The following is a 22,537-nucleotide window of genomic DNA, read 5'->3' on the forward strand; positions in this document are numbered from 1 at the left end:
CCAAACAGAAAGAGCAATGGGCATGAGTCCTCTTCTTGCTCCAAAACTCCCTCGTCCCCAACCCTGCTGCACCAATGGGTCCTAAGCACTGGCCAGCTTTCTCATCCCAGCTACTAGGACCACACCCACTCTAGCTGTCCATTATCTGCTGCTTCCTGCACAGCCTCAGATAAGGTCCGGAGTACCCATGAGGGTGGCAACATCAAAGGGCTAGCTCCCTGGCTCATGACCCATAAATACTACTAGAGTTCTGGAAAGTGGCAGCCAGGTGCCCATCTCAGGTCTAACCTCCTAGAGCTTGGAAGCCCTTTGTCACTTTACAAGAGATCAGTCATAAGAAGAACAAAAGCCCCACACCGATAGTTTTTGATCAAGCTTTTAATGAAAAGATCATAAAATAACAGTTTCTCATCACTGTACATTAAGACTGCACGCTTCTGAATGGAGAGATCAGTCATCAATGAGTCACTTTTCTATGACACTGGAGGGCTGCATACCTGCAGCTCTGACCTGAATTTATCCAAATTCTCAAGGGAGGTGAACTCAGTATGATGAGTGACAAATGGCAGTGGCCAGTACAGGAGTGCGATCCCAGTGTCCCTCCCACTCTGGGAAAGGCATAGTAAGACATGATCCCTCTTCCAGTTCCAATGAAACGAAAGTTATAACCCCATCCCTTCCCCTCCCCCTCGAGGTATTTGCAAGTGGGCCAGTGCCCAACCAGGGGCCCCCAGAGGGGCAGGGGGAAACAAGTGATGAGTAAGGTACAGAGAGGCTCCCCTCAGCACCTGGCCCCACGGGGCCCTGCCAAGTGGAGGGGGGGAGCCCCGGGGAACCTCCCTGTCCCAAGTGAGGTCTGTTATGCAGCATGTTTGAGGTCAATAAATTACAGCAATAAATAGCAAGGTGAGGTAGGGGGAGGGGTTCCTGGTAGAAAATTAAAGAGGGTGACTGAAGCTGGGGGCATCCTAGGAAGGGGGTCCTGGGCAGCCTCAATTCACTCAACTCCCACCCATCCCTGGTTTGGAATGTCAGACCGAGGTTCTGGTCAGGTCCCTCTCCATTCCCTCATTCATGGCATCCGATTCACAGGTTCAGTACATAACATCAGCCCCAACATGACTTGGGGGAAGAGCAGGACCTTGGTCCCTTACAGGGGGCATGGCAAAGCTGAGGACTCCTGTCTGCTCTTCTCAGATTGGCGCCTTTTTTGTTCCCCAAGTCTGAGGACCCAACGGATGCTGCGCCAGCTCACTGGGCCCCGCCTTCTTGGCTGCCCAGGCTTCCCCTTCCTCATAATAGCCACAGGAGAACAAGAATCTGCCTGCCCACCAGCCCAGTTAGATCGCACTCCTGCACAGCGGCCTGAGGTCCAGTGAATACTGATGGTGTGGGGCAGTGGGCCAGTGGCCCAGCTTTCCCCAGTGGTGATGGACGGGAAACATCCCCCCCAACTCAGTGAGTTCTGGAGAGTCAGTCTGGGTCCAGATTGTTCATTTCACAGGTTGTGGTATATGGCTATGCTGCAAGTCTCTGAGATTCTTATTTGCTTAAAGGTTCATCTTTTTTTCCTTTTTTGCAATCCTGGATGAGCCCTTGCCATGGCTCAGTCAGGCGGCAGTGGGTAGTGGCAGAGCCAGGCCTGCCACACACAGCTCACTCGCCCCAAATCTGAGAAATAAATACATTCATCACTGCACAAACATATTGATACAAAAAACAACACTGTTAAGAGTGTTTGCACCGTCTATGTTGGTAAGGACCAGGCCCAGCTCGTTCTGCTGCCTGGGGTGGGAACCCACTGAGTTGACTTGAGCTGTGCAAAGGTCCTGGCTTTTTGGCTTAAGTGAGACCCTTACATCAACTCACCCCATAGAGTCACAGGCAGAGGAGCAAGGGGAGCTCACTTCCACCCTGAGGCCCAAGTCCAGACTCAGGTCCTGTGGCCAGAGCTGACAGCCATTCTATGCCAACTAGTCAGGACCACAGAGGTCCAGCTAGGAGGCCACAAGGCTGATCAGCACCAGTCCAAGCTCTTTGGTGCCAGCTGGGCTTTGGAGAGGTCCCAGGAATGGGGAGGAGGGCTCTGGTGAGTCCAGGGAGGCTTGCAGCCTGTTCCTGCCAGGACTACCTCTCTGCCCATGACACTAATGGGCCAACTCAGAAGGACACCCCAGGAGGTGACGATTACCTGGGACTGACCTTACAGCTGCTGAGGTCTGAAACTGTAGAAGTTTATGTAAACAATGAGAAAAATATATTAGTATCTTTTTTTCTGAGCCCATTGAGGTTCCATACTCATTCAAAATGTGCTTTGGTTTAAAAAATAGGGTTTTGTGAATTTGGGTATGAGCTTTCTTTTTTTCCCCCTTTTTTTTTTTTTTCTTTTGTTTTTATCTTCTTTCCTATATGAGATCTGCTATTCTGTTTCCTGTTTCTCCGAAACATTCAGGAATTAAGTGACTAAAGCAGAGAACTGTAAGCCGCCTTGGCCTCCTACGGCCTAACTTCCTTGTGAGGCTTTTAACATCTGTACACACATACTCTCAAGCACACACCAAACATGGAGTTGAAGGAAAAAGAAAACAGAACCAAATGTTGTGTCAACCCCGCCCCACCCCGTAAACCCTTAAAATCTTAAATAGGAAACTAGTGTTTTGCTTTCTCATTAAAATACAGAAAAGGCTTGATACAATACTAAGGTGGGTACAATACTATGTCACACAGACGTCGTTGAGTGAGGGGGCTTTGCTCCCAGTCCCTGAAGTTCTGCAGAGGAATCACCTCACAGATGTGGCTGCCCACGGCCCAGGAGGCCATGCGTGAGGCCAGGCATGTACACAATTCCCGTGCGGTACAGACTTTGTGTCGTGTGGCTTAAGTGCTGATGGGTGGGGTGGGGTGGGGTCAGAGAGCAGGAGGCCTGGTACAGCCCTGCCCCCTCACTGGGTGGGAAGGAGCCCAGGAGTCTCCTCTGCTAGGTGCTCAGCCCGACTGGTTGGAACAGAGACCCAGGGTTCAGTTCTTCGTCCCCCACCCAAAGGGAGAGGGGCCAGCTGAGGGTACCACATGGAAGCCTCAGCCAGGAGCCCTCATGTCGCCAGGGCACCCTCACTCCCAAGAACACACCATTCACCAGTTCCCTGAACTCAGGCTGTTTTCAGCTGGACGGTCTTTGGAGGGCTGAGGGTAGGGGATGACTCTGGAATTTTTTGGTCTGAACTTAAAAGCAAAAGGATAAAAGAAAAGCATGAAACAGAATGAAGAGGATAAAGCCTGCTGGCTCAGTGCTGTGGCTCTAGTTGGTCAAGGACACTGGGACTGAGCATGGCAATATTGGTCTGGCCTGGAGCCCATGGAGTACTGAAGCTGACTGAGAAGGCCATGGTTAAGGGGCAACAGTGGGACCCCAGATAAAACTGAGCCCATAAGTGGTGACCAGCCTCTTACCAGAGTGGCTGGAGGCCAGGACTGCCCAGAGGTGCCAATCCTTATATTCCTCATGCTTTGGTCAGTTCCTTCTGACACCTCACCAGCCAGATCAAGGCTGCAGCTCTTGGCTCAAGGTGAGGAGACAGGATGGGAGGGGGCTCACTTCCACCTCATCCTGGCCCTGGCAGGAAGCTGAGACCTGTTCCCTCCTCCCAGCTCTTCTTGCTCAGACACTCTGTACCTGCCCCAGACCAGGGACTTTCAACTCTCACCCAGGTTCAGTGAGCAGTGGGTGCCCTGAGGACAGCGTTCAACCCAGGAGGGTGCTCGGGCCAGCCCGAGCCCGGCTCACTCCCCCCAGAGGAAAACAAAAGCATCTAGGTCTCAACTGCCCATCACCAACATACTGTTTCCATGAATTCAAGAGGTAGCAAAAGGTCAGAAGTCTCTCCACCTTATTCAGTGAGGAAGGAAAGCGAAACATCTGTCCATACGCACAGCACACACAACACACTTACCCACACACACAGAAATGAAAAATGTGAGTACCGACGATCCTGGCATTAAGTCCAGCCTCCCCCATCTCCCCAGACCTTCCAGTTCCAACAGTCCTACAAATGTTACATGGGGCTTTCTCAATTTAAAAAAAAAAAAAAAAAAAACAAGTACCTCTAGACAAAGAATATTCCTCAGAAACTACAGGAAAAGCACACTCCTGAGGTGGCCCAGGCAAGGCTGGGAACCACGGAAGCCTTTGGGCAAGAAGGGCTTGTGGGCCTGAAGAGGTGGGCTTACTGCTGCATCCCATAGCACCTGCCAGAGCTGGGGGGATAATAGGGAGAGGCAGCTGCCCCGGTTACATTCAGTCTGCAGACCCAGGCTCAGCCCCAAAGAGGCAAGAAGAAAATAAACTATTGTTTGTTTTGGTTTAAAAAACAATTTAAAGTTCAAAAAGGAAAACAAAACAAAACAAAACAACAGAACAACAAAAAGGAACAGATCAGTAGGAATAACAGCAACACAGGCCCAGAGGGCTCTTTAGTTGTAGAGGTAGGCGGTGGGGTCACCCTGACTGTCCCAGCGCCAGTGAGCAATGCCACCCTGGCTCAAGGAGGGAAGGAGCTGTCCCCTTAACACCTGCTCCTCTCAGAGCTAGGGTTGCACACACCCACGCACAGACACAAGCACACGTGCACACACACAGACACGGTCCCTGCCGGGTAGAGCTCTGCTCCAGATACCACCCCTGGCCACAGGCAGCCCTGTCCCTCACCAGCATGGAGGGGGCACCCCACACACACTTCCCCTTCTCCAACCCAGCCTGCAGGAAAGGGACCAGGTCTCAATGAGACCCATGTGACCCACTCCCACGAGCTCCGTGGCAGCCCCTGCAAGGAGCTGGGACCCTGGGAGACAGGGAGGTAGAATGGTCACCAGCACCACATGCATAGGGGTGGGTCCTCCAGCTTCTCTCCTCTTGGCTTCTCTTGGTACAGACTGTTGATTAAAGCTCTGAGTGTGGGGAGGCTGGGCTAGAGGGGCCACCAAGAGCCTAGAGCTGGACCTTGGGCTCTGGTCCCTTCTGCCATGCCACCTTGCTTCTCTTTCAGTGGGTTCCCAGGTGGTAAGTCTGAGAGGGTGCCCACGGGTCTTTGGCTTCTAGGAGGGGGAGGTGTGCATGCGCAGGTGGCTGATCAGATTGCGCTGCTGGGTGAACTTGCCCCCGCAGAGCTGGCACTCATAAGGCTTCTCGCCTGAGTGTACACGCATGTGCTCAGTGAGGCGGTACTGGCGGGTGAAGCGCATGCCACATTCATCACAGGCAAAGGGCTTCAGGCCCAGGTGGCTCCGCATGTGGCGCGTCATAGTGCCACGCTGTGTGAACATCTTGCCACAGATGTTGCAGGGAAAGGGCCGCGTCAGCCAGTGTGTCTTCTCGTGCTGGCGCAGAGTGGCTGGGTCCTTGTAGGTCTTCTCACAGACCGAGCACTTGAAGGGCCGGGCCTCTGCTGCATATGTTGTGCTGGGCGCTGACAAGTCCTCAGCCTCTTCCTCAGCACCCCCACTTCCTGTTTCATAGGCTCCCTCCTCCTTAATGAACAGCTCCTCTTCTGTGTGCGTCTCCACGTGGGCATTGAGCTGCTCAGAGCTGGGAAAACCTTTGGCGCAGGGGATGCACACATACAAGTTGTCACCATAAGACACTGTCTCATAGCCCTCCTGCCGATACATGTAGTGGGCACCAGCATGGCCACTGCCACCCTCACTCCCACTTTGCCCACTGTCCTCACTCCCGTCCTTGCCGTTTTCCTCCTCTTCTTTGCAGGGATAAGGTGGCTCACCATAGGGCACACTAGGGCCACCCCCACCAACACTGCCAGCCAAGATGCCATTGGGAACCCTGTCCCCAAGGCCCTCACCCTCCTCTCCAGAGCAGGGGCCCTTGGGCCCAGCTTCTCTTCGCTCAAATGGGGAGCCAGCGGTGGGCTCCTTCTTGCTCCATTCCTTCTTTCGGCCTGAGTGCCGGAGGGTCTTCCGAGGCTGTCCACCTGGTCCTTCCAGCAGGCCCAAGTGGTTGTCTTCGGCTCCATCCAAATCCATAGACTCATCAGGGGTGCCACCCAGCTCAGTATAAGAGGCACTGTTGGCAACAGGCAGGGCAGAGGACGAGGGAGGTGAGCCATGCTGGCTATCACTCATCTGGGCTGGGTCATCGGGGGTGAGGTGGGGGCCAGAGGTGGTGGTTGGCAGAGGTGGGCTCTTCTTGGATAGGTCCAGGCCCAGTTCCTGCTCACAGCCCCCACTGCTCCCATTGGTACTGCTGCCACAGCCCCCTAGGCCCACATCCCCACTTGCTGGACAGAGTCCCCGGCCCAGGCTGTGGGTGCTCTCCTGAGTGGAACCACCAAGGAAGAGCTCATCATCTGAGCCTTTGGCTGGGGGAAGCTCTTGGGGTGCATGGGCTCCCTTACGTCCATCCACGAGCCCTGGATACCGAGCCTGGATGACAGAGGTTGTGGACAGTCGCTGGCTGCGGGGCGGGCGCCCCATGCTGGTGGCTCCTACCCGTCCAGAACCAAAGGGCTTACCAGCCCGCTTGAGTTTGCGACGGCAGAGGGCTGCCAACTCAGGCAGCTGGAGGTAGCTGGCGGCAGTGAGGAGAGTGCTGAAGTTGGGCTCAGTAGGCTGGTCGCTAGGCAGCAGCTTGCCCGTGTAGATGAAGTCCAAGATCTGCTGGAACACTGTGGAGCTGACCATGTCTGTGTCCAGGTTGATGAGGTTGTCGTGCAAGACTAGCGACTTAAAGTAGATGCTGCTGGCAGCCAAGACATTCTTGTGGGCCCGGAAAATGGAGTTCTCCACCATGATGATAACATCACATAGGAAGCCCTTGGTCCTCTGCTGGTTCAGCTGCAGCAGGAGCTGTTTCGAGTGGCTGGGCAGCTCCATGTCGGGCCCCATGTCCCCACGCCCTGCCCACGCGTACCACCTGCAGGCAAGAACAGGCACATGCATGTTAAACTAGTGCTAGGAAAAACAAACAAAAAAAAAAAACTAGTGCCAGGGCCTTGGGGCAGGGCAAAGCTCTCAGCAGCACCAAAAAGGACCTCTACACTGACCTGGCAATGGCACCCAGACTCAGTCCTGCCCCCTTGGGCACAGTTCACAGGGTGCAGGCACTGTGCAGGCGTCACCTCACCAAGGATCCAAGTTTTCTGAGAAAAAACAAAGCAATCTCCCCTACCCAGTGCCAAGCAAACTAGGGTTTGAATTTGACTTCACAACCCAGGTACTCTCTCCACACTAAAGGAATAAATCATGGGCCCACAAGGACAAGCAAGGGACTCAAAAATGAGCAGCAGGTGGCCATGAAATTCGAAGGGCAGAGGCCCTCTAGGGGTACAGGAGCCTTTAACCAGTCCTGTCTAGGTATGCACTCACAAGGCTGGACTTCAAAACTTTCCAGACAAGCCTGAAATCCAGATATTCATGTATTATCTCTCTATGCTAAAGGTTCTTTTTACAAATATTATATGGGCCAGATCAAACATATCTATTAGCCTATGGTTGGCAACTTCTGCTCTACACTAGGGTGCCTCTCAAACAACCTTCCAAGTGGCCCAGGCTTTCTGATTTATCAAGTTCCCATTCAGCCTCCCAGACAATGGCCACTCCCTTGGCTGCTGATTCTTACAGAGCCCACCTCTACCTAGGAGAACCTCAAGTGAGCAGCCAATGGGCACTGCCCCAGCCCTGAACTTCTTAGGCCCTATACCCTTTCTGGGAAAATCAGCCTGTTTGGCCCCATCAAAAAAGCCGGCACAGGTGATAACTGAGGTCCTTAAGTAAGGAACCTAGGGCAGGTGATTTAGCTGAGCAGCACAAGCACCCACCTGATAAGCACAAAGTTGAGTCTATTCTCCAGTACCAAAAAAGTGGGAGGGCTGGGAATTTAGCTCAGTAGCATAAGTGCCCGCCTGGCAAGCTCTAGGTTGTGAGTTCAATCTCTGGTACCACACACACACATACACACACACACACACACACAAAAAAAGTGATGAGCCTGGTGTGGTGATACATATTTGTAATCCCAGCACTGAGAGCGGAGGCAAGAGGCTCACAAATTCCACCACAGCCTTGACCATTTAAGAAGACGTTATTTCAGGGGCTGGGGATTTAGCTCAGCGGCATAAGTGCCTGCCTTGCAAGCAGGCAGTCGTGAGTTCGATCCCTGGTACCGATAAAAACGAAAAAGACAAAAAAAAAGTAAAAAAAAACTTGAAAAAAAAAGAAGACATTATTTCAAAATTTTAAAATGGCTGGGGATGTGGCTTCAATCCCCAGTACCAGGGTGGTGAGGGGTAGGGGTTGAGATAAACATATAGATGCTTTTGGTCTCCATAGGAACTCATCAGCCTGTTGGTGCAGGGTTGGGGGTGAAAGGTTAGTGACCAAACTACCTGTTCTGAGCAGCCCATATGTCAAGCAGTTCTGTACAGGATAAGAGCAAAGGCAGGGAAATACAAATGTAAAGGGCCCTCCCAGGGCAAAAGGACCAAGGCTGCAATCAGAGGTACCGAGGAGAGTACCAACCTGAGGCCAACCTCAGTACCAACACATCTCTCAGCTGAGGGCAATACCACCCCACCAGCCCCATCCATCACCCCCTACTTCAAAGCAGATGAAGGGGCCATAGCTGGTGAGGAAACACCGGTGCTACATGGCCACCTGAGCCCAGCCTGCTCATAGGCTTCCATGGGACAGGGAGTCATGGAGAAGGGTGCTTTCTTCACTGGCTTACTGCTGCTGGCAATGGAGCAGCAGGGCCCACAACATGAAGTTGCTTTTTCTGTTCACTCCAGCCTCTCCAGCAATTCCCATAAACAACTCTGTCCTCTCCCACTCAGGTCTGTTCTCTGTAAGCAGCTGAACTTGTTCAAACCTCACCACTACCCAGGACTTCTTACCTTCCCAAGGCGCCCAGCCATTATCTCCCACAGCAACAGAGCCCTGGAGGGGATCATGTCTGCCACACCAGGCCCTCCTTTCCCATGACACAAATGTTATCCACAGCCCCCCATCTGCCGGTTTTTTTTTTTTTTTTTTTTGCAAACAGAAGGAGAAACCCTGTATCACATGTACCCCAAAGTTCCAAAGCTCACTATCAATGAGCATGGGTTGACACTAAAAGCTAGCACTCAGCACTGCACAGTAAGCACCTGCTATACCTGCCTCTCGCTTTGAGAGAGGACTTGGCTAAGCCAGGACAGGCTAAATTTTAGGAACCAACACTCCTCCATTTCTTGTGCTCCATCAGCCTTTCAGGCACGAAGAACCCAACGTGTGTGCCTTTCAGGACAATACCAGGGACAGCTCTGCCAGCCCCCAGGGCACCTGGTTCCCCAAGCTTGGCAAGAGGACAAGCAAAGAGGAGGGAAACCAGTGGGCCCACAGCAGGCCAGGCTAGGGCAACTGGCCCCAGACTTCCCCCACACTGTCCAGTACTGGGCGCACACAAAGGATCACTGGCCAGACCAGAGCTGCAGGGTTGCACAGAAAGCCCCAGGGACAAGGAGTAGACATATATCCTCCCTCCTCCAGGGCTCCCCCTCAGCCTACCGGAGTGCCAGGGGCCCAGAAACCATGTGAGCAGCAGCCAGAGGGGACAACCTCCTTGAGTGCGTGGACTTCCTGGGGGTGCATCAATGCCTGGTCACCTGGGGAAAAGAAAGATGGTTACTCAGACAGGCATCAGCTAGGAAGGGAGACAGAAGGAGGGATGAAGAGGGGACTATGAAGGAAAGAGGAACAACTAGTGATCCTGGATCCCTCACTCCTATAAAGGTCAAGGATTCTATATGGCTCAGGACACCCAGGGGCTAACAAGCAGGAGACAGTGGCACAATGACCCATAGTCAAACCCAACAGCAGTGAAGGCTGAGGAGCCCAGGAGCAGATCTGAAAAGCTCAGAGGGCACTCACTGCTTTCCCAACATGTACCCGGGAGATTTAAGATACCCTAGGGGCCACCTAGGCTGGGGGAACTGGTGGCAGGCACACAATTTCAGGCAGGCTGCACAGAGGTGGCAGGAGGCCTGGGCAGGCCCTTCCCAGGCTGGCCACATTTACATAACAAAAGGTCAAAATTGGAGCCACTTGTGCAAGGGCTATTTATAAGAACCAGTCTCAACCGCCTCTGGCTCCCCTGCCTCCTTCCCTCCCAGATCTTCTCTTCCCTAGAGGGCCCAGCCCCCTCCTGCCCAGCCTGACCACATGGCCTCCCCTTCTCTAGAGGTTTCACTGCCTGAGGGCTTGCCCCTGCTGCAGGCTGGCCTTTCAATACTAGTCTGCCAAAGCAGCTGGCAGCTGCTGCCAGATGAGTATAGGCCTTTATTCCCCCAGAACTCTAGGTGCTGCAGGAGGGGGATCTTAAGGTTCTGGATCTCTGCACCTCACTCAAGAAGCCTGGGCTTCCTTGGAAGAGAGCCATTGATGGGGGAAGGGGCTGCAACAGCCTGGAACCCATCCCTACCCACCCCTCCTCCACCCAACCCCCAGGGCCAGGGAGGCTCAGCAGGTCCCTCAGGAATGTGACCAGACCCGGGTGCCGGCCTGAGGCTGAGAGGCCTCAGCTTCAGGCTGCCAGCTGTCTCTCCAGCCCCTACCCCAGCTTCCCTCTGATGGGGCAGAAATGTAGGCGGGGTGGAGGGTGGGGCAGAAAGAGGAGTATATGGTTGGCTCAGGATCCCCCAAAGTCCCAAGGGGCAGCAAAACTAGCTCTGGTGATAAAGAACCAAGAACTCCACATTCAGTGAGGACCAGGACCAGGACTCCTTACCCAACAATAGGTAAAAGACTTTGTCAAGAGGCAGAGAAGAGCCCAGTCTTGGAAGGGTACACAGGCCACCAAAACACTGGTGAAGACAGACCAGAAGGAATGACAGGAAGTCATAGGTGGCATGGGAGCCAGTCACCCACTAGGAATGCTAGGCCAACCCATCTGCTCCTTGCCTGGCTCCCCTCATAACTCCAGGTTCCCCAGAGCCCTGGCAACATATTGGTTCGGTGACCTCTGCCTCAATGCCCACAGACCCTACAACCAATGGTTACCCACACTCGACAAGGGTATGTACATTAAAGAATGGGTGACAACAGGATTCAGGGTCACCTCAAGGGTGGGAATGCCCTCCCAAAATACTGCCCTACCTTGCCTGGCATTTCACCAACCCAGCTTAAGCTAAGGGCAGACCAAAGCAGGTGATCCAGCTGCTATCCACCCCCATCCCAGGCTGGGTCAGACATGACTCCCAGCAGAACAGAGAGGGGCTAACCTCCCCTTCCCCTCCTTCCAAAGGGTTGGGGTAGGGTACCCAAGCCCAGCTGAGCACCCTGTTGAGAGCTCACAAAAGCACAAGGCTCTCCCCTACCTGCCATCCACACCCAAAGGAGCCCAGTCTACCTACAAGTGAAAATGGATCCTCACTAATAAGGGGGCCACACCCAATCCTGTTGTACCCTACAGCTTCCAAGGCATTGCTCTTTTCTTCCCAACCCAAATGACAAGACAGCCAGAGATGCCCACCCTCCCCACTCTTTACCAGGGACTAACCCTGGAGAGGTCACACCTAGGGGAGTGCCAGGGACATGGAAACATAGTTGTAGGTGCCTGTCCAGGAAAAGCCCAGTATAAAGGCTCCTAACCTTGGCAGGTGCCAGGAATAAAAATACAGGCTGCTACCCAGCAGCCACTGTAAGAAGACTCCAGCAGTGTGGCTATCAGCCCAAGGACAGAAAGACCAGCCCAGGCCACTGCTGGCCCAGAACACTGGCTCCCAGCATACCCAGGATCTGAGGCAGTAAAACAGCAAGCCTGGACTCTCAATGCTTAGCAGATATTCCTTGAGGGCTATGGCCTAGCCCAGTTGTGGTGAATCTATGGCATGCATGCTTCAGTAGGCTGTATCACTGAAGATTCACCATCATTGACCTACTCCTTCCCAAGGAACAAAACTTTCTTCAGGAGTGGCATAAAAATGGCATCCCTGGTTGGGAACCCCCAGCTCCTGGTTCCTTGTGGATAGACCCCAGAGATGGATCTCAGAAGAGCCCAATGCTTACCTGTGAACAAAAAAGCCTGGTTTACTTTCCCAGGCCCCTATTTGACCTTGTTGATGGTCAACCCTTGTCATGTAGAGAGGGCACCTTTTTCCCCCTCCCTACCTTTATTATGGGAAGCCTCCACTCCAATAGCAGAGCACTGAGATACCTTTCAACTACTGGCAACACATACCAAGGGGAGGTAGCTCTGTAGAGCTAAGTAAGGCTGTGAGCCTTCGGAGGCCCCCAGAGGTCCCTGTCCACCCTCCCATAAAGCAACCACTCTGAAAGATCTGGCCCCACCCAACCCCGCAAGGCCAACCTTGGGAGTACACAAAGCCAACAGCTAAATGAAGTACTCTTTACAGGATGGGATCATCAGAAACCTACAGTCTCTGGGCAGATGGTACATATCACTCCACTAACAAGTCAAAATTTAAGTGTATATAATCCTTCAAAGAAAAAAAGATAGGGCCTGCCTGGTAAGCGCAAGGTTGAGTTTGATCCCTGGTACCCCCCCCCCCCGCAAAAAAAAGGACAGCTGCACAAACACAGATGAATCTCACAGTCACAAGCTCTCATAAGCGGAAGAAGCTTTACCTAAGAGTAGACATAGCTTGACTCCATTCATATCAAGATGTGGACCAGGCAAAAACAACCCAGGAGAAACCAAATTAGAGAAGCCCGTAAGGGCTGGGCTGCACTGCGCTGAGACACTAGAGAAGAGGAATGTTCTGGGTCAAGGGCAGTTTTATTCTGCTAGGAGTCCAGGTGAAATTGAATGAATGCACCCTTCAAAGTTTGTTAAGGGCATTCTACTTCACTGTGTGTAAATCTCACCTTAAATGAAATCAACCAACCAATCACCAAGGACAGCTTTTCACAAGACGTTCCCAACTCGGTAGCTCAGCCTTCCCTTCCCTTCTCTTCCTGGACACATCAGCTACCATTTACTGGGCAGCACTGTTTCCCTTGCCACACTGCCCTTTCTGTGCGCTTCATTCTTTGACCCTCATGGACTTAGTGACTCAGAAGCCTGTCTACTGCCTTCTCCACGTAACCAAGTGGAGAAGACCTTCAGTTTGTCTGAGCCCCACACCAACACCCACTCACCTCTCACCTCCCCATAAGAGAAGACCCACGTTAGGTCAAGTACAGCTATGGGCATGAGTACCTTTCCTGTTGCTGCTTTCCAGCCCACCCATGATGCCAATTCAGGATTCAGGATTCAACTCCCAATGAGAGAACCCAAGAGCACATGGAAAGCTGCTCATGTGAGCAAAGCAGCCAGTTCCTCTAGCTTCTTCCTGACTGAACAGCCCTCACTGTGCCTCCAGAAGTCAATCAAAAGTCCAGGCCCAGGACACACTCCAGGTCCACCTACTTCCCCATGAACCCTTGATCCCTGAACCTACCCCCTAAAGACATACCATGTAAACAGCCAAGGAAAATGACAGAGCACAAAGCATGTGGCTTCCCCAATTCACCTCATAGCCTCCAGACTTTCTATTAAGGGACTCACCCACCCACAATACCCTGGGGAGAAAAATCCCCCAACTGTGCCTACCTCTGCCCCCAACTGTGCCTACCATGTCTACCTCTGCCAGTCAACATGGCCTCAGGGGCTGGTGAGGACTGGTCCAGGCCTCCTCCAAGTTTCTCTTTCCAATAGGCAGAAGATGATGCTATGGCTCAGCATCTCTCCAAAACCATGAAAGAGGAGGAATGCAATTCTTGCTTTTGTGGAGAACTCCACCCCCAAACCCCGATTCCCATGAGTACCACCCTACCTCAGCCTGGACGCCAACCTTGCCCAGAACCTTAAATGTCACAGACTTCCCACTCCTGAACTGCTTCAATTATTGGGCCTCCCTGGAGTTCCCCCTGGACACCAGGCTGGCAGTCTTTCATGAGACAAAAGCATACCCATCAGGCTACCAGTAAAGACCAAGCTCAGGGCGTGGTTTCAGGCCACATGATACTTCTCACCCTTCTCCCACTCAATGCTTGATCCCTGAGGCAGGAATGAGCCCTCCTGGAGGCTACTGCGGGCACCTGGGCTGGAATTTGTCCTGCCTCATGGTCAACCAAGAGGCCTGGTGAAAAGTTAAGGGGAGGAAGGGGGCCCTCCCTGAAGAGGCCTCCTACTCAGCCTCCAGCACACTGTCTCATCTTACCTCCCTCCCTGGTAACCATCCCTCACTTCCTCACAGGGGAACTTCCTGCTGAAGGCCTGGCGGATTAAGGAGAGGCTCCTACTCAGTCCTCCCTCAAGAAACCACACAGACAGCACTTGGGAGGCTGAGGCAGAAGAATCACTTGAGACCAGCCTGGGCTACAAAGTAAGCTCACAGCCAGCCTGAACTGCAGAGTAAGATCCTGTATTGAAAAAAGCCCCCTCCAAAAAGACAAATGGAGAGGGCTGCCTCCAGAAGGGAATGCCTCCCCAAAAGTAAGAGTAAAGCAGAAAACCTCTGCTGGTACTCAGACAGATAAGAGTAATAAGCATCACTGCCATGCAGAAGGGCTAAGAGTACAGCCACCAGGCTGCTTCCATTCCCAGAGATTTAAACACAGCTGACTACTGTCAGAGAGGACCATGAACATCCACTGCTAACTCCAAATCTGAGTCTGAGGGCAGCTATAAGCCCTGGTCCCACACCAACACCAACTCCCAACTATGTTCACCTCATAATCCAGGTATGGCCCCAATAAGTGTGGCTGCAAAGCATAGCCATCCCCAAGCCAGAGCAGACTGCCTGGAAGGGACAAAGCAGCTCAGGATCCAGAAGAGCCCCAAGTCCCATACTGGACCCAACAACCAGGCCAAGAACAAGCGTGAGTTTTCATTCATTCTGTCCCCTCAGCATGAAATCCTGCCCATCCTTGCCCTCCACCAGAGCTTATGCAGTGCCCTTGATCTGTATGACAGGGGCTGGGGGTGTCTCAGCAAGTCTGGTCTCACTGAAGCCTCCCACAGCCCTGTAGGAAATACTTCCAGATGCAGATAAGAAAATGTGCTTGGGGGTTAAGCAACTTGCCCAAGGTGACAAGAACAAGTAGGGTGAGGACTCTATGCCTCACTCCAAAGTTATGGTGAACCTCCCCCACCTCACTTCTAGGCAGGACTAGTGATGCAGCTCAGGGAGTGATTCTGACTATCAAGCTGTTCACAACCAAGCTGTTCGCAGGAGCTGAAGCAACTCCCCTCCCACCCTCAGCACCAGCAGAGGCTCACCTGGGCTGTGTTGACTCTCTGTGAGGGCACAGACCGGCTCTACCAGAAAGGACAAGATAGAGCCCCATCATGTACTCTGCTTTGGGGACTAAGAACAACCCCAGCCTCAGTGACCTCCTGCCATGCCCCTGTAGGCATGGGCTGGTAGTGGATAGGGTTCACCACTCTGGGCAAGCCTGGCCATGTAATCTAGCCCAAGTCTGGATGCTGGCCAGGCACTCCTGGCTCTCTTCCCAGACTCTCCTCCTGGAAAGCAATAGGCTCTGTGCATGCCAAAAGTCCAGCCCTACCACCACCGAAGCTTCGATGAAACAAACATGGTTCTACTCAGCACTTTGGTGATGTGGTGATGGGGATGTACTGGCCTCTTCACCTCAGGCCAGTTCTGTTGCCCAAAGCAGAGGCTGGCATCCACCCCACCTCAATGACTTCCTCAAACCCATCCTGAAATGCCTGAGGGCTTTATTGGAGGCCTCATGCTGCCCAGTCTGAGCTGAGCTCTGCCTGGTACCCTAACCACCAGCCCATATGTACCGTTCCCTCTTGAGAGTAAAGTGCAATACCCCACGAGGCCCTGTGGTCCCTCCAAACCTTGCTTCCTCCAAGCAAGCACAGCCTCATCCTCTTCTTGTAGAATACCTGTCTTTATTCTTTTGTGATGCTAAGGATTAAATCTATTGTCTCCTACACTCTAGTTAGGTACTCTGACAGTGAGATATATTCCTGGTCTTTTAAAAATTGTTTTTTGTTTTTTGGTTTTTTTTGTTTGTTTTTTTGTTTTTTTGTTTTTTTTTTTTTTTTTTTTTTTTTTGAGACAGGGTCTCACTATGCAGTTCAGGCTGGCCTTACAATCCTCCCACTCCAGGCTGGTCTCAAACATGAGCCACCACGCCCAGCTCAAAAAAAAATGTTTATTTTGACATAGGGTCTTATTATATTGCCCTGGCAAACTAAAACTTGCAATCCTGCCCAGACTCCCAGGTAGCTGGGATTACAGGTATGTACCATATATCCCACACACTCCTGGCTTTGAAGTCCGTAATGCGTTGTACCAGGATGATCATGGGGACCTGCAGTTAGATTTCCTCTGCTGATGCTGCGCACGCTTTGTAGGAGAGATACTTGAAGACTGGAAATAATTGAAGAATATAATGAGTATTAGAAGAAGCAGGTTTACCTTGAAACTCTATGCCTACACTGGCCTGATCTGCTGGGAGCGGCTTGAGGTATGGCTAAAAGACTCACAGGGAACCACAGTACAGCAGCACCAAGAAGCTGGCAGACAGCAGAGCAGGAAGTACCTGTCACCCCTCCCAGGCAAAGACAAAGTGGAAACTTGAGAGACAAGACAGTCCAGTATGTGCTTCCCAGAGGCATCTATGGCCCCAAACTCTCTACTTCTTGCTAGTAGGTGTGGCCTAAGGACCAGCAATAACATCACCTAGGAACTCTTTACAAATGAAGACGTTTGCAGACATGGTGGCACACACCTGTAATCCTAGCACTCAGGAGGCAGAGGGAGGAGGATCACTGCAAGTTTGAGACCAGCCTGGCTACAAAGTAAGTTCAAGGCCAGTTGGAACTGCATAGCAAGACCCTGTTTCAAAAAAAAACCACTCAGGTCCCACTCAAGAGCTACTGACCAGACATTGCATCTTAGTCCTTGGAAAAACAATGTGTACTCAATATGAGAAGCGTTGGCTGGGACATGAGCCTTTTACTGCTTGGAAAGCACAGTGTTCTCTTTTCCTTTCTTTTTATTGGGGGGTGGTGGTGGGATTTGAGACAGTGTCTCACTATGTAATTCAGGCTGGCCCTTTGAGCTCATAGTCCAGTTTGACCTTGAACTTACAACAATTCTCCTGCCTCAGCCTCCTGAGGGAAAGTCTAATGTTCTACAAGCAAAAAGTGCTCAACTGAGGAACATCAAATGAAGAAAAAACGCAAAGCAGAAGATATTTACCAGCAAGGTCAAAAATCCCAGCTAGTGTTAACCCTTAAGTGCTAGACCTAGAACATGAGACACTGAGGTCCAGATACCTTGGAACCAAGACAGTGGTCACAGGTTGGAGGAAGGTTTCTGGAAAACAAACCCCTATCAGAGAAGAGGTATAGACAATGGATAGAGAAACAGCAGGATGGGGGTGTAACTCAGTGCTAGAGCACTTGCCTAGCATGTGAGTTCAATCTCTAATACCAAAAAGAGGTGAAGGGGAGACAGAAACAGAGATAGAGATCCATGAAGAAAAGAAGAAGCAAAAGCAATGACAGCATAGCATAAATAGGTGGAAATTCCACACGCAGAGTTAAAAGGGCACAGGGATATCTGGGTCACTCAGCTGAAAGAGACTATCATGATCATCTCATCTGCCTGAAGACATCCTTCCAATGAGATAACTGAGCCCCAAAGGGAAGCACATCTCACAGGTGAGTCACAGAGCTGCAATTGCCTAGCCCACGGCTCCAAGAGCCAGACTCTCCACTTTCCCAATCTCAGAACCAATCCTGGTAGCTAACAATTTATTGTGTCAACCAGAGACTCTAAAGAATTAAAAACAAAAACCCTATCATTACATTATAAAAGAAAATATTCCAATGACCAAAAAACTTGGATGAACCACTCCCCAGTATACAGAAGTTTCCCTCCAAGAAAACAGTGGCTGCCAACCCTTCACTCCTGCCCAGGCATGGAAAAGGTCTGTGACAAGCTGGTATTAAAAACTAGTGCCTGTTGCACAGCAGCGTAATCCTCTGGTCATGCATCTCATGAGTCTTTTGTTTGAATAGCAAGAACAAAAACAAAAAATTCCATGGCAAACAGTAATGACAGGATTTTATTTACCATCAATATTTTTTTAAATTCTCATATGTGAAAGATATGGATCTATTTAAAAATAACACTAGGAATGGCTAGCACAGTAGCACACACCTGTAATCCCAGCTACTCATAAAGCCAAGGCAAGAGAATCACTGCACCACATAGTTAGATTGAATGACATGAAATTTGCTGTTTATAGGTCAAAAACAGCTGATTAATTTGGTGTCACTTCTACTCAACAAAAGGTAGATAAATCTCTCAAATATACTACTGGAAAAACAAGCCAAATCCAAAGGAACCATGAGATACAGTTTCCTTTATGTAATTTCAAACACAGGCATTACTAATCCAGCACTGGCTAAGAAGAAGAGCATCAGAAGACTACAAAGGGTACACAGTAGGGTTCTGGGTTTGTTTGTCAATCTGAATGCTGGTTACACAAGCATGTTCACTTTTACTGAATTCTTGGAGCTGTGTACTCCTTCTCCATAGGCTGCATTTCAATCCCACACAGTACACAGACACCTTCTGGATAACTGTCTACCAAGTAGACCCCTTCCAGTGACCATCCCTGAACCTTTAAATATTAACACAACCACAAAACAAGAGGCAGAATCCCTGCACGAAGCTGGCAAAGTGTCAAAAGTCCAAGAGTGTCAGTCCTGAAGAGGGAATTCACATGAAACCTTGAGACCACTTGAAAATCTTTTTTTAGGACCAGACTTCAGTGTGCCACTATAAGATGAAAACTACCCAAAAGATGTTCTTTAAATCACCTTAGAGTCTTACACTGGGAGTGGGACAGGGGTCTCTCAGATCCTGAAAGGAAACCCAGAAGAGAACAGGAAACTCAGACCTGGGCAGAACGGGCACCAAAGAACCCAGCAAGTTCTTCAAACAAGCCATCTTGGTACACCAAAGGAAGGAAGCCAAGAAGAAAATGGAGAAGGACCTCAAAAATTTGAGGTTAAAGCAAAATGCTAGAGAGAAGGAAGCAGCCCACACAGTTCTACATAGGTAATTCACCCCACAAGTCTCCAGTTCCTCAAACAAAATGGTTCAGAAGATACAGCCAAAGATCAGAGATCAAATTTTTTACTCCAAATTGGTGGGCGGGCGGGGGTGGTGGTGGTGGGGTGTTTGTCAAGTTAAAGATACCTTAGGCACCCAACAAAAAAATTTTTGAAAACAATGTTTTTTTGTAAACAAGGTCTCAAGCTGGTTTCAAACTCACTACAATCCTCCTGCCCCCACCTCTGAAAGTTGAGGTTACATGCATGTGCCACCACACTTGGCTAGAAAATAGGTAAAATTAGAGAACTGCTGTGGAAAATACTATAATCTATGATCCTGGGACACAAAAAGCCTTCAGGTGTGACAATTTATAAAGAAGTCTCACCTGTCCAGCAAGTAACTTGAAAAGGTCTAAGAAGCTGACAGCTCCCACACAGGAATTGGACATCCACTTGGACTTGGGTAGGGCAAGAATGTTCAGTTTCACTCTACAGTACTTTTAAACTGAACATCAGTGGTGCAGGAAGATTGTTTAGCATTAAAGAAACAGTTTACAGACAGAAAATAAAAAGCATTTAACTCTACAGGGGCATAACTCAAGGGTGAAAAATGGGCTACTCAGGAGACAGCAAAAATAAAAACTAAGGGGCTGGGGATTTAGCTCAGCGGCATACGCACCTGCCTTGCAAGCAGGTGGTCGTGAGTTCGATCCCCAGTACCGATAAAAAAAACAAATAAAAACTGAAAACTACTCAAATGGTCACTCAGGGTAGGACATGTGGTTATGTGCAGAATAGTACTATCACAGAAGTCTTAAGTGGAGGACAGGAACATAGAAAATAGTTACTGGTACTCACACAGCAGTCAGTCTCTCCGGGGTATGCAGTGCTGGGTTATGTATGTGGAGCATAAATCAGGTAAAACAAGCCATTGGGTGTTTTAGAATCCAGACAGTTGCAGGAAATGACAAAGAAAAGCTAGGCAAGGGTTAACTTACAATTCAGAAGAGTGGTGGGCTTTATGAGGGGGGGGTAAGAAGTGTATGTGGATGTCTAAGGGACTGGGGAAGGCTGTTCCTTACTTGATGGAGAGCCGGGGTACTAATTAGTAAGACACCCACTACAGACTGCATAGTAGATTTTCCACTATTCTCATTTAAAATGTGTATGCATATATATGTAATTTATACTATCTGGTTATTATCTTTGTAAATAACTGTTTAGAACTTAATCACTAGGTATACAAAGGACACTGAGCCCCTACTCTGTGCAGAAGTCCCAAAAGGGGTGAGGGGGCATTCCAGATCCAAAGAAGACCCAAGAAGGTAAAGCTGAGGAACCCTCCCAAAGTACCTCCCTCTTGCCACCACCCAAGAGATCACCTGATCCAGAGACCCAGTAAATTCTTCAGGGCCACAGTATTGGACAACTGCAGCAACAACACACAGATGAGGGCTTTAAAGGGCTCAGTTCCCACAGGAAATAACCCAGAATTTATCGCCCTGTCCTCACAAATACAAAGCAAAAGAAATCAGGACAATAGGCATGGCTAACCCAATAGGAGCTGCCCAGGACATGAAAATCCTAGGCATTCTCCCAAGGACTAGATGCAATGGAGCAACAGTCAAGGCCCCTCTAAGTAAAAAAATCAAAGTCTAAAATATATAACTCAGTGGTATGTGCAAGGTCCTAACATATGCAAAGACTTGGGTTCCTTTCTTCCTCAATCTCTCCCTGAACCAAATCTAGAACTGACTTCCCTGTGCATCCCTCCAGGTTCCTGCCCTCTCTGATTTCAAGTCCAATCAATCCTGAGTTATCTTTCACAAACATCCAGCAAGTCACTCTCCTGCTTAAATCTTTCAATGGATCCTGATACCTGGGATAAAGTCTATGCTCTTACCTGGCATAAGAGACTCTCCCCTGAGGGGACCAAGCCCACTTGGCTCTTTCCACAGTTCAGCCCTACAAGATGTGTCCTCCAATGGGAAGACCTTTCCCTTTGAGTCCCTTTTCATCAAAACCCACATATGTTTTCACCTGTCCTTGAAGAGTAGTACATTAACTGCTAAGGTGCTTCTATCCTTCCATCTACGTATCTCCCTCCTGCCCACCCAGACTCCCACTGAGTAGAATACAAAATCAAGGGCCCCGGTCCCAATCAGCAGCACCACTGGTAGATTCAGAAGCATCTGTTGGTGAGCAAATGCCAGTCAGGAAGACCTAAGGTTAAGAGATAAGATGAAGTAATATACAAAATCCAGATAAGGTGGCAGAGTGCCCTCCTTCATCACTGTTCCAAAATCGTATTTTTAACATTCTTAAAAATTAAATAAACTTTTTCTCTTATGTGGCTTCTGTTACTGTATTTGATATTATTATGCCCACATATATCACTGTTCTAGTTACTATGCTTTAAAAAACTGATTTAAAAATTTATTTAAAATATCAACAATAAATCTAGTTCATGTCAACATGAGCACTCTATCACTGAGCTATATTCCTAGTCCTTTTTACTTACTCGCTTTTAGACAACTCAATGAGTTGCCCAGGTGGGATTTAAGCTTACAATCCTTCTGTCTATCTCAGCATCCCAGAGCCCTGGGATTACAGACATACACACTCATAATCCAGCTCTGGAGTTTCTTTTGTTTTGTTTTAGTTTGTTTTTGCAATGCTGAGGACTAAACCCAGGATCTTCTGAGTTATATCCCCAGTTCATCTTTTATTTTTGAGAGAGGGTCTCAAACTAAGTTGCCTGCCTAATCTGGGCTTAAATTTACAATCTTCCTGCTTTCCAGAGTACTTCAACTACAGGGATATGTTATGTTTACCTTGTTTTTTTTTTGTTTTTTTTTTTTTGATTAATTATGGTTATGTCTTTTTTTTCTGATGCTGGAACTTGAACTCTGCACCTCACACCCACTAGGCAAGCAGTCTATGACAAGCTATGCCCCTAGCCTAGTTTCTTTGTTACTATACTAAAGTGTGATAAAGAATCTTAAAAGGTGCAATTCAGAATCTAATATATTAGTGACTATTTGGCTACACCAAAATCCACAGGGTTTTTGTTCTGTTTTGGTTTAGTGTCAGTTTTGGTTTGTTTGTTTTTAGTAGTAGAGAAGATTGAACTCAGGGCTGTGACCATGCTTGAAATTTTCTACCAGTGAGCCCCTTGTTTTTTGTTTTTTTTAGACAAAAAAAACATGCTGTCCTGGCCAGCCTCAAACTCAACTGACCTTCCCACCTCAGCCCCCTAAGTAGCTGGGATTATAAGAATATACTACTGGGGCCCAGGATTTAGCTCAACACCATAAGGGCTTGCTTTGCATTGCAAGTACAAGGTCGTGAGTTTGATCCCTGGTACCCCAAAACAAACAAACAAACCTATAAAAAAATAATATACTACGTCATCAATCATTGGTCATTTGGGAAAAA

At 49.7% G+C, this 22,537-nt stretch overlaps 1 protein-coding gene across 2 annotated transcripts in view; it reads right to left on the bottom strand.

The window, feature by feature from the left end:
- Nucleotides 1-360: 360 nt before the first annotated feature.
- Nucleotides 361-22,537, bottom strand: part of Hic2 (HIC ZBTB transcriptional repressor 2) — a 32,025-nt gene continuing 9,848 nt past the window's right edge. The window contains exons 1-3 of one of the 2 annotated variants that reach the window (XM_063226132.1): nucleotides 9,553-9,650; nucleotides 7,053-7,148; nucleotides 361-6,922 (exon numbers count right to left, since the gene is read on the bottom strand). In XM_063226132.1, coding sequence (XP_063082202.1) covers nucleotides 5,092-6,894 — 1,803 coding nt within the window. In that variant the 5' untranslated portion in view covers nucleotides 6,895-6,922; nucleotides 7,053-7,148; nucleotides 9,553-9,650 and the 3' untranslated portion in view covers nucleotides 361-5,091. Of the gene's footprint in view, nucleotides 6,923-7,052; nucleotides 7,149-9,552; nucleotides 9,651-22,537 lie in introns of those variants that run through there. The other variant, XM_063226131.1, reaches the window with a different exon arrangement.

Source organism: Cavia porcellus, unplaced genomic scaffold, assembly GCF_034190915.1.
Source record: "Cavia porcellus strain 051 isolate PalLab524CR breed Dunkin Hartley unplaced genomic scaffold, mCavPor4.1 scaffold_16, whole genome shotgun sequence".
Taxonomy (NCBI): Eukaryota; Metazoa; Chordata; class Mammalia; order Rodentia; family Caviidae; genus Cavia; species Cavia porcellus.